The 16,140-nt window shown below is 35.5% G+C and overlaps 2 protein-coding genes and 1 long non-coding RNA gene across 3 annotated transcripts; 1 reads left to right on the top strand and 2 right to left on the bottom strand.

Annotated features, from left to right (window-relative positions):
- Nucleotides 1-1,145: 1,145 nt before the first annotated feature.
- Nucleotides 1,146-9,938, bottom strand: LOC134240284 (fibroleukin-like). The gene is made up of 4 exons (XM_062722390.1): nucleotides 9,899-9,938; nucleotides 9,417-9,584; nucleotides 4,953-5,152; nucleotides 1,146-1,226 (listed from the first exon to the last, which is right to left on the bottom strand). Exons 1-4 carry the CDS (start codon nucleotides 9,936-9,938, stop codon nucleotides 1,146-1,148), a joined length of 489 nt encoding a protein of 162 aa, XP_062578374.1.
- A 1,276-nt stretch (nucleotides 9,939-11,214) lies between these two features.
- LOC134240310 (keratin-associated protein 5-2-like) lies at nucleotides 11,215-12,601 on the bottom strand. The gene is made up of 3 exons (XM_062722418.1): nucleotides 12,434-12,601; nucleotides 11,750-11,891; nucleotides 11,215-11,522 (listed from the first exon to the last, which is right to left on the bottom strand). The coding sequence occupies exons 1-3, from the start codon at nucleotides 12,599-12,601 to the stop codon at nucleotides 11,215-11,217; spliced, it is 618 nt and encodes a 205-aa protein (XP_062578402.1).
- Nucleotides 12,602-13,073: 472 nt separating this feature from the next.
- LOC134240294 (uncharacterized) lies at nucleotides 13,074-15,925 on the top strand. Its single transcript, XR_009986402.1, has 3 exons — nucleotides 13,074-13,296; nucleotides 14,243-14,374; nucleotides 15,724-15,925. It is a non-coding gene; the product is annotated as an uncharacterized LOC134240294 (long non-coding RNA).
- The last annotated feature ends 215 nt before the right edge of the window (nucleotides 15,926-16,140 follow it).

Here is a 16,140-nt window from a genome sequence, read left to right on the forward strand (position 1 = left end):
CAACGAATTCATGAAATATAATCCATATAATCCAATTAAAACACAAATGATTTTAACTGACCACACTGCATCGTCAGCATACATGTGCTAAATAATCTCATTCGACAAACCTTTGCTGATTCCATTGCCAGTATGAATTGGCCGAGGTGTGCCGAGAGGTGATATCTATAAATATGATAATGGGTGACGCAAACCCAATGTGAATGTAAAAAAATAAAACTGTTTAGTACAAGAACAAATTTCAAACTATCATAATAAACTAAACTATGTCTTTTAAAAAAAGTGACAGTGAGAGAGAGAGAGAGTGTGTGTGTGGGGGGGGGGGGGGAGATAGGCATTGACAAATTAATCGGGTTGTATTTTCAATGGGTTTTTTCCCACCAAATACTAAAATCAGTTTGCACATTTTGATAAATTCATCAAAAACGCTTTGTACTAAAATAATATTTTATGTCGTTGAGACAGTAAATTTAAAAAGTTCCAAATTATGGGAAAATTATTTTATTTGAATCTAATTAAGTAATTTACTTCAATCATTAATTAAATTCTGTTATTTCAGACTGGTTATGAATTAAGTATTTTAAAATACATATGTGAGGCTCAGAGTTGATATGGTCATCTGAAAATTTTATGTTCAATTTGACGAATACATGTACGGTGATAATTATAGAATTATTTTGACTTCTTCCTTGGAAAGTCCAATATGAATGAGTGTATATTTAGAGGTAAACACCATAGTGCGGGTATTACTGTCTCATGACAGCATCTAGTTTTTATGGCGGACAAAACAGACGATGATTATCGGCGGCAGTTGTCCTCAAAGCAAATTCAGAAAGAGAAAAGTAAGCCTGGAGATGTTTCCAACAAAAGCAGAACACATTCGAGACCAAAGAAAGGTAAAAAGAACAGGGACTCATTTGACAAAAGAACTTACAATTTAGACCAAAAACCTTAAGATGATTGTAAAATTTTGTAAAAAATATTATTCTGTTCAAAATTGCTAGATTAAACGTGTTATCAAATCATTTGTAAAAGAATTTTTTTAGAATCATTGTAAGAGGAGTTGTATGAACAGAATTTTGTATTTAGACGAAGTTCTTCTGTAAAACGGGCCCCAGGTCCTCTGACGATTCTAGTTCCAGCTCCTATGGTTCTAGTTCCTCCAGCTCATCCTCAAGCTCTAGTTCTGGGTCAGATTCTGGTCTTTTTGAGTTCTGCTGATACCACTAAATATAAACCATAAATCTCAACAACAAAAAATTTGTAAGCAAGTACACAACAAATTTATTAAATAAAATGAAAAGGCAAAATATTGCAAAGATTTGTCCTATACCTAATTTAAAAAAAAGCCTCAGGGTTTGTCTTTAGAAAGATTTAAAAAAAAAAATATTATTAAGGGGGAAAAATGACGCCAAATTAGAGAAAATGTATACAATACACAGTTGAAAATTTTGATGCTTTAGGGCCACTTTCTATTTTATGGAGCTAGGCATAGTGAATGAGCAAAACGGGTAAGGGTATTGGCACTTCTGATGTTATTCAATTTGTTCAGCGTATGGAATTGAGAGCTGAAACCCGCCCTCACCCGAACATGATAGTTAAATTAGATGCAAGTCTTTAAGGATGGTGTGGAATAACATTTACCCGGGTAGATGAATTTTAAAGGCAGACTGGGAGAGTCGTCATTTCAGGGACACGAGTTCCTTGAAATTAGATCCATAGATATTCAGTTAACTAAGAAGATGATAGGTCTTTGTTCAATAGACCCACCGCAACCTATATACGAGTATGTTTTTCCTTGGATATGAATGTTGTTCTCAAAAAGCTGTCTAATATACCTAGTGATGACGACCTTTTTATCTTACAACTTAGCAAAAAAGAGGTGCATGGGCCACATCCCTCACCTGAGTAACTTGGGTGATGCAGTTCTTTACAAGATTTTCTCTCTTGTTAAACCTCTCGTGTCCCCCTACCCCCTCCCCTTCATGATTTTAATACTTAAATACATATAATAATCTACACTATCAAAGAATGCTTCAACATAAGTTTCAGCATGCCTGACCCAGTGGTTTTTGAGAAGAAGATTTTAAAAGATTTTTCCTAAATAATTTTATGTAAAACAAAAATGAGGGTCATGATTTTAACAATTTAAAATTAACCCTTCACCAATATGCTTCCAAGAGGAAGATTTTTTTTATTTTTTTTCATTTTCTATGATAAACTTGGATTTTTTATTATGACCCCGCCCTACCCCCGGGGGTCATGATTTTAACAATTTAAAATCTACACTACCGAGAATGCTTCAACATAAGTATAAGCTTTTCTGGCCTAGTGGTTTCTGAGAAGATTTTTACACGTTTATTGTATATATTTCTATGTAAGACTTTGATTCCCTATTGTGACCCTGCCCAACCCCGGGGTCATCTACGCTACCTATGAATGCTTCCACGAAGGATTCAGCTTTCCGGGCCAAGTGGTTTTTGAGAATAAGAATTTTGAATGACCCCACTTTATTGTTCGTCTTTTGATTATTATCTTCCCTTGTAAGGGAACTTTGCCCTTCATTTTAACAATTTAAACTTCCCTTTACCAAAAATTGCTTTCTACCAAGTTTTGCTTAAATTAACCTATTGGTTCTTGAGGAGACGTCGAAAATTTGAAAAGTTGACGGACGGACGGACAATTGACCGACAAAATGTGATCAGAAAAGCACAATTGAGCCTTCGGCTCAGGTGAGCTAGAATCATTTTACTCGCTCTAGGGGCTTCAAATAGGGTTTCTGAGATTGGTATATTTGATCGATTTGTGGAAAAAAGGCGATAGTATTGTTTTATCTTTATAAGGTTTATCAAAATCTTAGACGAACGTGTCATGTAGACATGTTCGATAATGAAAATACATATCATCAATTACATCTTATTTATTTCATACGTGTGGATGATACAGCCCGTTGGATGAACCATTGCTTTATCAATAGCACTTCCGGTTTTTGACGAGATCCTTCGCTTCAACTGAAACTTTTATTTGTAAAACTTCTTGCCCTTGTAAAATGAATAGTAAAGAACAATAATGAAGTTCAAAGCAAGAAAAAGAGTATGTCAAAGAAGTGTCTTATTTTATCAAGCAGGGACGTAGCAACAGGGGGGTGCCCCCCCACTCCCACTTTTTTCCCCATCATTACCTTTACTATAGAATATGTTAATTGAAAAGAGGGATGGGGCCCGGTTGTCCCCTGTCCCCCACATTTTACCATAGTATAGTGATGAAAAAAATTGGTATTGAAATGATCTTGGCTTTCGAAAAGAGAAAAGATGGCCACTACCCCCTCGGCAAGCTTTGCGAATATATACACCATTTCAACTCGTTGGATAAAGCCAATATCAATTCACATGATCTAGAGATTTCAATTTGGGCCAACATAGAATCTTCAATTCTTACAAAGATACATATAATTTATTAATTTCACTTTCAGAAATTATATTTTATGAGGAATTTGCCTTCATTGAACTTATGGCGAGAGATACTGCAGAGGAAATACGATTATTCCTATGGAAATTGAATGCATTCAAAACTAAAGCTATACATGAGAAACAAACATCACACGCTGACGCATGTAGCCTAAAGTCATCGACTGGAACGGGTAACGATAAGTTTTTTCTAAAGACTGAATCAATATCTGTCCTATAGGTCAAAGCCTATTTGACCTAAAAGTGTTGATTTATGTCAGACCAAGAAAACTCAAGGTTTGCAGCTATATCTGTTTATACATCCTTTAGTATTTGAAAACAACAAAATATATTTTGAGTTTACAGTTTATTTACAACACTGCACAGCATAAGCAAAAATCACTGAATGTTAAACATACAAAAGTAATCTATAATGTCGTATTATCGAGTAGAGAATTCACAACTTTTTCAACCAATACGTTTTACTGTTTATATGTAATTTAATAAAAATATCCCCTCCTTTCCATTTTTTCTAATATAGTGTAACCCCCAACCCATATTCTCTTGCCATTCTTTCAAATTTCAAGCTTTTTAAAAGTTCAGAACTGAATCTTTTCCTCTAATTTATTGATATTGGACAATTTCCATTTTTTTCATAAAGGCGTCTTCATATTTTTTTTTGGCCATTCAGTCAATATCTGTCCAACTCCACATCCTACTTTCAAAATGCATACTACGTGTCTGTCAAATTCAAACCAAAGTTAAAGGAAGGCAGTGATTAACACAAAGGGAAAAGTGCATCTTCTAGAAGAACCGTGTCCTCAATCGTTCACGGGGCCCCAAAATATGGGTTTCTTGAATCCGAATTTGCTGAGCATGAACAAACTAAAAAATAAAAATTTATACATTTTAGAAAAAAAAATTAATCATTAAGAAACATAATTATTTTTCATCCTTTTAAAAGTGGTATGAAATTCCAAGCTCACAAAATGATATTTAATGTTAAATGACATCATTTAAATGTAGATAAGTACTTAATACAAATAAATTATGCATAACTAAGGAATATATGAATAATATGAATATAAATACTCTACTTACATGTATAAATAATATAAATACTGTACTTATAAATAATTAATTCTATACTTAGTAATATTATAAATACTGGGATGAATTTCAAAACGGTAGGACACGGAAAAAGGTCGGGGGTCTTACGGTTGCATAGAAGCCCCTAGTGGTTCCAGGGCAAAGCCTGAGTGGGGATCCGGGACAAACCTCTTTAAAATGGGGGAAATTCTAACAAATAATTTTCCTTTCGGTTTGGGATAGTACAAACAAAATTTCAAATAAGAAATTCAAAAAAGGGGGGGGGGGTGTTGGCCCTGGATCCGCCTTTGCTGTACTTATAAATACTGTACTTATAAACAATCAATGTTGTTTAATGTTTACCTAGTGACGTTTTATCAGCATCATCGTCCCTGCCACAGATGTCCCAGATGTTACTAGAGGATACCATGGGTCCGACCAGCCTGTCACAGACCAGAGACCGTTGAGACAGGCGTCAAAACAGCAATTCATCCACCATCCTAATTTCCAGTAAGAAGCACAGTCATACACACATTTGTCATTTTTTCTGTCTGGGGTGCTGAAAGCCATCCCTGACAGATCAGCGGAAGACCTCCTCGTTTTATACATTGAGTCCCCTGAAGAATAAAAAATTGAGGTACTGTGAGCCTCACCTAATGATACTTGGTACCCACGACTCCCATAAGATTGATTGATTGATTGTATATTGTTTAACGTCCCTCTTGACAGTTTTTCACTCATATGGAGACGTCACCGATGCCGGTGAAGGGCTTCAAATTTAGACTTTTACTCGGCACTCAGGGCCATTGAGCAGTGAGGGTTCTGTATCGTGCCAACGCCTACCGTGACACGGGACCTACGTTTTTAAGGTCATATCCGAAAGACCCGTGGCTTTCACTTCTAGTGCCGAGCGCTTGGCGAAGGAACAGTCACTACCTTTGTTTACATCTTAGGTATGATGCGGCGCTGCGATAGAGAATCGAACCCGGGCCTCCCGATCACGAAGCGAAGGCTCTACCACTTGGCTACCGTGACCGGTGACTCCCATAAGATAATCATGACAAAATGCATGTTTTGCTCATACAGGTAAACAAGTCGGACGGAAAAAGAAAAGTACATTGTAACTCTAAAATAAAAAAAAATTGAAATATTAATAATATGTTCTACAGTGCGACCATTGGGGCGAGCGCAGTTATTTACTATCAAAAACCTATAATACATACTTCGTCTAGTAGCTTTTACTTGCACTGCCTATTCTCAGTTCAAAAAAAAGAAGAAAGGAATTTAAAACAAGAGGCCCAAGGGCCATAAATCGCCGTAATGATAAATTGTACAACCTATCACTTGTATTTGAAGCTTGTAACCCTAAGTATCCTAAGACCCAAGTTGTATCAACTGATTGATGATTCTTAGCCAATTAGGACTGAAGATATTTAATTAAAGATATTAAAATTAAACCATGAGTAGGTCATGGTGACCTATTTTAAGATTGAAGTTTTCTGAGGACTCAAGTGCATTAATAGACAAACTAAGATTGAATATTCTAAGCCAATATGTATTTGAGATACTCAAAAGTAGATCACCTTGACCTACTTTTTGGTCTACATTCTTGGAAAACCCAAGATGCATCAACTGACAAAATTGATTATTCTAAGCCAATAAATACCTGAGATATTCAAACGTATGTCACCGTGACCTACTTTTGGTCGACATTCTCTGAAAACCCAAGAGGCATAAGCTCACGAAGATTTATGATTCTAAGCCAATAAGTACCGGAGATACTTAAATATAGCCATAAAAATGTCAAAAGTATGTCATCGTGACCTACTTTTTGGTCGACATTCTCCTAAAACCAAAGATGCATCAAATGACAAAGTTTGATGATTCTGAGCCGATAAGTACTGGAGATACTGAAATATAGCCATTAAATGTCAAATGTAGGTCAACGTGACCTACATTTTTGTTGCATTTATCAGAGGCCTAAGATGCCTAAGATGCATCTGCTGACCAAGTTTGATAATTCTAAGCCAATAAATACCTGATATATTCAAAAGAAGGTCACTGTGTCCTACTTTTTGGTCGACATTCTCAGAAAACCCAAGAGGCATAAACTAACAAAGTTTGATGATTCTAAACCAGTTAAACCAGAAATACGTAAATATAGCCATTAAATGTAAAAAGTAGGTCACAGTGACCTACGTTTTGGTCGACATTCTCCAAAAACTCCAAAAATCCAAGATGCATCAACTGACAAAGATTGATGATTCTAAACCAATAAGTACCGGAGATACTAAAATATAGCCATAAAATGTCAAAAGTAGGTCATCGTGACCTACTTTTTGGTTGACATTCTCCAAAAAAACCCAAGATGCATCAACTGACAAAGTTTAATGATTGTAAGGCGATAAGTACTGGAGATACATAAATATAGCCATAAAATATTGAAAGTAGGTCACCGTGACCTAATTTTTGGTTGCCACTCTCCGAAAACCCAAGATGCATCAACTCACAAAGTTTGATGATTTTAAGCCAAGAAATACCTAAGATACTGAAATATAGCCATAAAATACCGAAAGTAGGTCACAGTGACCTACATTTTGGTCGACATTTTTCAAGGTGCAAAGATGCATCAGCTGACCAAGATTGATGATCAATGGTCTGAAGGTAATCAAAAAATGCCTTTTAAATAATTTGAAAACAAATGCCTGCAAAATTCTAAAAGTAGGTCACAGTGACTTACTTTTATTTAAATATGTTTAAAGGTTCTAAGATGCAGCAACTTACAAGATTTGATGATTCTAACCCTCTCACTTTCTGAAATAATGAGATGAAATGATTTAAAAAGGATAAGTCATAAAGTTCAAAAAGTAGGTCACGGTGACCTACTTTTAAGTTGACGTTGTTCAAGGACCCAAGATGCATCAACTGTTTGATGCTCATAGTCCCTAAAGTGTCCAAAATACGCCTTCAAATCAATTTGAGAACAAATGCCCGAATTTTTTTTTTTAAAGTAGGTCAACGTGACCTACTTTTGAGTTTAACATGATGTTAAGTCCTAAGATGCATCTACTTACAAGATTTGATGATCCTAGTCCTTATAGTAAGCAAAATATAGACATTTTCATTAATTGTAAATTAATTGTAAATTTAGGTCAACTTTCAAGTGACCTTGAGACCACGCCCTTGCCCCAGGGTCATGCCTTGAACAATTTTTAATCTTTCACATACCGATCCTGATTATTGTATATAAGTTTGGTGAAAATCTGTCTAGTGGTTCTGGAGAAGAAAAATTTTTTGCAACCAGAACTTTTGGTTTTGTTTTCCTGATTATCTCCCCTTGTTTTAGGGCCCTAACCCTTATTTTAGTATAAATGGTAGCCCTTGGACCAAGGATACCCTGTGACAAATTTGACACTGATTGGCCAAGGGGTTCTTGAGTTATGACCCATATTCTAAAAAGTTAACGCACAACGCAAGACGCACACTGCACACCGCACGAATGGCCATAGCATTAGCTCTTTTGAGCCCAGACATCGGGATCGAGATTCCGAACTTTTCGGAAGTTTCCAACAAATTCGGCAATACCCGAGCTTTTAAGTGACGCAAGTATGACGTCAAATAAAAAGTCCTGTTGAGTTAGAACGCAAGTTGTTGCTATATGTTTTAGCCACCATGTTGCTATGCACCGCAAAGAATTATTGGGAGATTTGAATTTTTTCACGCAGTGAGGTAAAACTATCTTGGAACAATGTGCAGATTTCAACTAGAATTTCCTCCGTTCGTTCACGTAAGTCTATTTAGCACGCTACGCGATGGCGCTTCGCGCCGCCTCACTGCGCTCACTATGATAATTAATAATAATTGAATATTCATTACTTATTATTGATTATAAATAACATTTTTAATTCATATAGGGGAAACCCAAAAATATGTGTCTTCAAAAGTAAAATAGGAGGTGCCCAATGGCAATATGTAGTTATGATTCTGTGAAATTTTCACAAAATTTCATTCGGTGGTATAAGAGAAGCTGCGGATTAGAAATGGGTACCTCAAAGCTTTACAAACACACAGTCATCCCGACTAATACTGTGAAACAATTTTTATTCACGTGCAAGAAATATCCTTGCGTGCCGAGATCTACTTAAATTCGCGAATATTAAACGCTGCAAACCATTCCTTTTGCTAAGGATTTGTAGAAAATGTTTGCTCATTCGCAGAAATTCAATCGTTGCGAATTGATTTTTAACTGACGAATCGCGAATAAAATATGACCCGAATAATAATGTATGCAGGGGAAAATTTTTGCTCCCGTTTTATTTTCACCCCTTTCGTTCTCTCCTTGATTGGGCGAATTTAAAACGGGGCAAAATTGTTCACAAGTTCAAAAAGGCGAAAATAACACGGAGTGAAAATAACCCTGTATACAGTAGTTGGTTTACAGTATATATATACACTGCCGCTTTTCAGGCGGGGGTATAAACAACATTCCTAAAAAAATCTTTTAAGCAAAAAACTTAAAAACCACGTGTTTTATTTATTTTATCATGAGTTTGTCTAAAAGGTGTTATCTGATTGGTCAGAAGGACTAGGGCCTTGTTTATTCTGTGTATTAATAGCAATTCACGGTTATCGTTCTTCACTTCCATATTTAGAAATCGTCCAGACCTGTTTAAGACAATGTGGAATGTATAGCGGTATTCATATAGACCAGTGTTTGTATTTATTTTCAATTCTCTTTCCTCTCTCTCTCTCTCTCTCTCTCTCTCTCTCTCTCTTTCTCTTTCTCTCTTTCTCTCTCTTTCTCTCTCTCTCTCTCTCTCTCTCTCTCTCTCTCTCTCTCTCTCTCTGGTTTGTAAAGTACACGTCCCACTTTTCACTTACCTAAAGTTCCCGTGGTTGGTCCTGCCAGAAATAGTTGATACTTGTCTGCCTCATCAGATATGGAGAATTGATTGTACAACTGGTACAGTGTTGTACCGTTCACAAGTGTGATGGAGATGTAGAGGGAGGAGTTCTTTCCCTTTGTTAGCTGATGGATGGCGTCATTTCCTGTATAAATTGAATTTTATAATTGTTAAATTGTCGAGAGAAGTATGTAATACTCGAACGTTTTATGATCGATAAATTATCCTTTACAACGTTTCATATGTAGATATTGAATTGTTATATCAAAAAAAATTAGTCTTTTAAAGTTAGCATTTGTTCTTTTATTAAATTTGTTGTAAAGTTACAAGCGGTTAATGAGTATTGTTGAATTTGTATAATCTTGTTTAAAAATTAGATCAAACTTTGATGTCAAATCTGAAAATACAGTACAAATTTCATTTATAAAAATCTGCAGCGCATAAAAGATTCGAATTTACCTATCCAAACATTCCGTTCAGGTACACCGAAACCATGCATCCTTATAGTCAGCCCAATTCTTTTCAAAGGACACAGACCCGTCTATTCGTTTTTGAATGGTCTTTAAAAGATAAACAAAAACAATACGAGTCCTAAAAGGATTTGTCCATATCGTTTAATAATCAGTCTATCTGTCTTTACGTCCGTCTGTCATTCTTCCGTCAACAACATTTCTCCTTTTTAGGACCCCCTAGTTGCTTTTTCCTAATTTTAGCTCTGTTGGTCAGAGACCAGAAGAGCGGATGCGATAGTAATGTGCCGTCTGTCTGTCTGTCTGGAGACATTCTTTTTTCAAAATGCTACTCCTTTTACAGTTTCTGTCTGATTTCAATATAACTTGGTACACAAGTAAACTAAAAAAGACAAAATATACTGTACATCTTTTTTTTTTAATTTCTATCCAAAAATAGTTTTCGTCTGATTATAATGCAATAAGGCTGAAACGCGGGTAGACTACACTAAGATACATTACTATCTTTTAAAATTTATTTTTGAATGATGTTGCCATGGTGACTCGCATTGATTATTCTGTAAATTTTTATTAAAAGCCACTCCTACATTACAGTTGTGGTCTTATTGCTATATTGCCACAAAAAGTGACTTAATCAAGGCTCGACATTCTTTTTATTGCTGTTTTAAATTTTTCTTCTCTTCCTTTGTTATAAGTATCAATCAGTAGAGATACAGTCTCGACAGAGACTTTTGCTGCAGTTTTTACAATCTGACATATTATTAAATTCACATTTCCTAAGCTGCATTCTTAGATTTTAACCCCTGAGCATGGCCCTTACTGACTAGTCAGTTACATAATTACTGTATGAGTACGTTATTACGAGTATTCAAAATTTAGTGTTACAACTGAGTATAGAGTTGTTTGCGTAATCATAAATTAGGGTTTTGTGTATTATATATATACAAATGATTTCTTAGCGGTCTTCAGGCATTAGCACATTGTTGTCTCCGCTAAAATATGAAGCCCGCTTTTTAAAGTACAAAAAAGTAATTTTCCAATTACTGTGTAGAACATTTGCTTGAAATATATGCATTTGAACAGGTAACACACTTAGCTACTGGACAACAAGCATCACACTAAGCTATGGACCACAGGTATCACAGTTACATTTACCTATTGGACTCTGCTATCACACTTTGCTATTGGATTAAAGGTTTCACACTCAGCTATTAGACCACAGGTATCACACTTAGCTATTTGATCACAGGTTTCACACTCAGCTATTAGACCACAGGTATCACACTTAGCTATTGGAGCAAAGGTTTAACACTTAGCTATTGGACCACAGGTATCACACTTAGCTATTAGACCAAAGGTTTCAAACTTGGCTATTGGACCACAGGTTTCACACTTAGCTATTGGACCACAGGTTTCACACTTAGCTATTGGACCACAGGTATCACACTTAGCTATTGGACCACAGGTATCACACTTAGCTATTAGACCAAAGGTTTCACACTTGGCTATTGGACCACAGGTTTCACACTTAGCTATTGGACCACAGGTTTCACACTTAGCTATTGGACCACAGGTTTCATACTTAGCTTTTGGACCACAGGTATCACACTTAGCTATTGGACCACAAGACCACACTTAATTATTGCACCACAGGTTTCACACTTAGCTATTAGACCACAATAACACTTAGCTATTGGACCAAAGGTTTCACACTTAGTTATTGGACCACAGGTTTCACGCTTAGCTATTGGACCACAATAAAACTAAGCTATTGGACCACAGGTTTCACGCTTAGCTATTGGATCACAATAACACTAAGCTATTGGACCAAAGGTTTCACACTTAGCTATTGGACCACGGGTATCACACGTAGCTATTGGACCACAGGTTTCACACGTAGCTATTGGACCATAGGTATCACACTTAAGTATTGGACCACAGGTTTCACACTTAGCTATTTGACGAAAAGGTTTCACACTTAGCTATTGGACCAAAGGTTTCACACTTAGCTATTGGACCACAGGTATCACACGTAGCTATTGGACCAAAGGTTTCACACTTAGCTATTGGACCATAGGTATCACACTTAAGTATTGGATCACAGGTTTAACGCTTAGCTATTGGACCAAAGGTATCACACTTAGCTATTGGACCACAGGTTTAACACTTAGCTATTGGAGCACAGGTTTCACACTTAGCTATTGGACTACAGGTTTCACATCTAGGTATTGGACCACAGGTTTAACAATTAGCTATTGGACCACAGGTTTCACACTTAGTTATTGGACCACAGGTTTCACATCTAGGTATTGGACCACAGGTTTAACAATTAGCTATTGGACCACAGGTTTCACACTTAGCTATTGGACCACAGGTATCACACTTAGCAATTGGACCACAGGTTTAACACTTAGCTATTGGAGCACAGGTTTCACACTAAGCTATTGGACCACAGGTTTCACACTCAGCTGTTCGACCACAAAATCAATGAATCTAGTAAATAGTTTCTAAATGAACTACATACCGTCCATCCTCCGCCCCGAGTTGTCACGTCGCAGTACACACGGACAGGGCGACAGTTCACACCAAAGGGATATATTACGTAAACTCCTGAACCATGGTGACCATTATGACGAATGTCCTCACAATCCACGGGAAGATCTGAAACGGAAAAAAATCTGCCGACATTCATTTTTATGTGTGTAATTACACATCATAAAAATATATAGTAGATACACAGGTGTATACAGGAACAAAGAAGTAGTTACACAGGTAAATACAGGAACTAAGGAGTAGATACACAGGTGTATACAGGAACAAAAAAGTAGATACACAGGTGAATACAGTAACAAATAAGTAAATACAAGGTAAATACAGGAACTTAGGAGTAGATACACAGGTGTTACAGGAACTGGGTACATCCCACTAATTATTTTTAGAATCGGTAGGAGAAGAAAGTAGTGCAGAAAAATTTCCAAGTTCCTTAATTTGCAGACTTGCATAAAATAAATTGGCCAGATGTACTAAACTGAGCCTCACACTTGTTGATAAGGAGTATCTTTCCTACCAAAAAAGCTTGGAAAATGTAATTTATCAAGAAGATCAGCCGAATTATTTTGTGTATTATAACGCCAGTTACAATTCTGAAATTCCCCTACTTTCACTTTCATTTTTAGAGGTTCCCGCAGACAGACGCATTTTGCCGGAAAATGAATCTGACATGCCACCTCGAGATTTTAACCAAGGAAAGACAAGTTGATGTGCTTTGATTTGAGGGGTCACTCACTTCTGAACGAAAATTAGGGACATCGCTATGAGAAGAAACGTTAACATTGTCGCCTATGGGAAAACAATTAGTGGACTGTACCCATATTAGGAAGCCTATAAGTAAGTGAAAGATGTCATAAATCTTGAATTTATTTTTTCAAAGTTGGTGTTTTCTATTATTTTCAATTGTTCAAATTTATGAAAAACAATTCTTGAATTGTTGATACACATTTTTAAGCAAATTGATTCATAAATAAAGTGTCTAGACCTCCCCCCCCCCCCCCCCCCCCTGAAACAGACATCATACTCATACATGTATCACCCATTGTTTACCCATGTATCATGTAGATTAAATGTATCGATTTATAAAATTTATTCAGAATCATAAATGTATAATTTGATTAAGAAGCAATTATATAGAAGTATATGCTCCACTGTGGTTTATTTTCAATACACAAAAATTCACAAATATGTTCGGGATCGGTATTCAATCGGGGTCAAGGTCGAAGTGAAAGTAGACTTAGCAGAAAGTTGTCAAAACTGTTCAGTGCATTGTTTAGCAGTATATAGGTGATGGGAATTTGTATGTTACACAGGAGGCAAGAGGTATACCTTAGTACAATATTTGTAAATAACAATTTAATGTTTTTTGGAACATGTCGATGATCGGCACGTCACATACATGACATACATCATTTCAGATCAGTTGCGCGGTGAAGCTGGTTACAGTTGTTTGGGAGTTAAACGATGTGTGTGAACATGCACATTAACTGGTTTCTCTCATATTTTTTAGCAATTGCATTACATGTATTTGTTGAATGTACAATTATTGTCAGTAAAACATGATTTTTACCTATTCTGTTGAATTAACTTAATTACCTATATATGTTAACAGTGTGATTTCAGGTGGAAGCCAATTAATCATTTTTTAATTAATTTTAAATTAATTAATTTCAAGTAATGGGCATAAAAGGAATATGGTAAAATTGTACGTGTTGAATGTCTGTGTTTCTGTCTGTCTGCAAATGTGATATTGTGCCATTTATTGTATTGAATTTTTTTTTAGGTTCATGGTGATTGGTTCAGGAAAAACATGAGGTCCATGCAGATGGTGTTTAAAACTATTGGCCAGCAAATGCACGCCCATTTGAATACATCTTGAAACAGCACCAGCAAAGTGTGACAGTCGGCAAAATGTGTAAGTTAAAGTTTTCTAAAAAAGAAATTCATTGAAGTGGGGGATGGGGTGGGGGTGAGGAAATTTACATATTAAATAGGTGATTAGAATGTGAAAGTATTAATCTGTAACTAATCTGTACATGCACTGCTATATACATTTTGCAGCTCATATACAATTTATTTTTTTATTTAAGAATTTCAAATTAATTAGATCTACATCTTTGTTTTGTAAATTATGCATTATTAAGATTACACGGATATAAGAATTGAAATTTCATGAATATTTGACAGTCAAAATTATGCGATTTGTCAGGAAATTCAAAATTTTGTCTCATTTTCCTACAAATTACAAAATGGTTACCATGGAAACAAAACAACTTTAGTGGATTATTTATTTAATCTGCAAAACCATATATTTTCATTTTTTTAAAGTTAATAATAGTATATAAGCACTGATTTTGTCTTAAATAAAAAGTACAGGAAAAGTAATGATACACATGCATTGAGGTATCCATTATTATGATGTCATTGTGACGTCATACATGTAGATGAGTAAATTTGCATTGGTATAAAAATTCCTTTGAAACAAATGATTCTATATAGGATTATAAAGGCTTATAACTTTTTTATTCATAGACCAAATTTCATGAATGATACCTCAATGAACAGGAAATAATCAGTACTTTTTTTATTTTACTACTTTCGGGGTATTTGTTAACTTCATTTTTTTGTCATTTCTGGAGAAACTATGAATTAGAGGGTGAAAAGTGGTCATATTTTGTGCGGAAATACATTAATTTTTTAAAATAAGTGAAATTGACCCAATTAAAGGCTTGATTATGATTTGACTATATGTATTTAAAGTTATGAAGGTGATTAAGAATGATATAAATGTGTTAAAAGGCTAAAATTTGACTTAAAACTTGGGTGCAGTTTTGGCTAGATTGGAGCAGTTTTTAAGGATATTACACATAGAACTGTAAATGCTGTAAAATCTTAATTAATTGTTGAATTTTCATGAAACTTGGCCTGATCTCTCTACTTATGCTCTAGATTGACAAACAGTGTGAAATATTGTAAAATCAAAGAAATGCTTTTCCATATTGGGTACATCCCACTAATTATTTTTAGAATCGGTAGGAGAAGAAAGTAGTGCAGAAAAATTTCCAAGTTCCTTAATTTGCAGACTTGCATAAAAAAAATTGGCCAGATGTACTAAACTGAGCCTCACACTTGTTGATAAGGAGTATCTTTCCTACCAAAAAAGCTTGGAAAATGTAATTTATCAAGAAGATCAGCCGAATTATTTTGTGTATTATAACGCCAGTTACAATTCTGAAATTCCCCTACTTTCACTTTCATTTTTAGAGGTTCCCGCAGACAGACGCATTTTGCCGGAAAACGAATCTGACATGCCACCTCGAGATTTTAACCAAGGAAAGACAAGTTGATGTGCTTTGATTTGAGGGGTCACTCACTTCTGAACGAAAATTAGGGACATCGCTATGAGAAGAAACGTTAACATTGTCGCCTATGGGAAAACAATTAGTGGACTGTACCCAACTAAGGAGTAGATACACAGGTGTAAACAGGAACAAAGGAGAAGATACACAGGTGTATACAGGAACAAAGAAGTAGATACACAGGTGTATACAGGAACAAAGAAGTAGTTACACAGGTGTATACAGGAACTAAGGAGTAGATACACAGGTGTATACAGAAACTAAGGAGTAGATACACAGGTGTATACAGGAACAAAGAAGAAGATACACAGGTTAATACAGT

Source organism: Saccostrea cucullata, unplaced genomic scaffold, assembly GCF_032062105.1.
Source record: "Saccostrea cucullata isolate Sc308-1 unplaced genomic scaffold, CSIRO_AGI_Scuc_v1 ctg3757, whole genome shotgun sequence".
Lineage (NCBI taxonomy): Eukaryota > Metazoa > Mollusca > Bivalvia > Ostreida > Ostreidae > Saccostrea > Saccostrea cuccullata.

Excerpts from the sequence above, each read along its gene's own strand:
- LOC134240284 (XM_062722390.1), bottom strand. The coding sequence starts at position 9,938 with ATGCATGGTTTCGGTGTACCTGAACGGAATGTTTGGATAG. Across the intron at positions 9,585-9,898 it reads TGAACGGAATGTTTGGATAG|GAAATGACGCCATCCATCAG; the intron begins GTAAATTCGAAT and ends CAATTTATACAG. Across the intron at positions 5,153-9,416 it reads ACCAACCACGGGAACTTTAG|GGGACTCAATGTATAAAACG; the intron begins GTAAGTGAAAAG and ends TTTATTCTTCAG.
- LOC134240310 (XM_062722418.1), bottom strand. The coding sequence starts at position 12,601 with ATGAATGTCGGCAGATTTTTTTCCGTTTCAGATCTTCCCGTGGATTGT. Across the intron at positions 11,892-12,433 it reads CTCGGGGCGGAGGATGGACG|CTAAGTGTGAAACCTTTTCG; the intron begins GTATGTAGTTCA and ends TTGGTCCAATAG. Across the intron at positions 11,523-11,749 it reads CCGTGGTCCAATAGCTAAGT|CTAAGTGTGATACCTGTGGT; the intron begins GTGAAACCTTTG and ends GTGGTCCAATAG.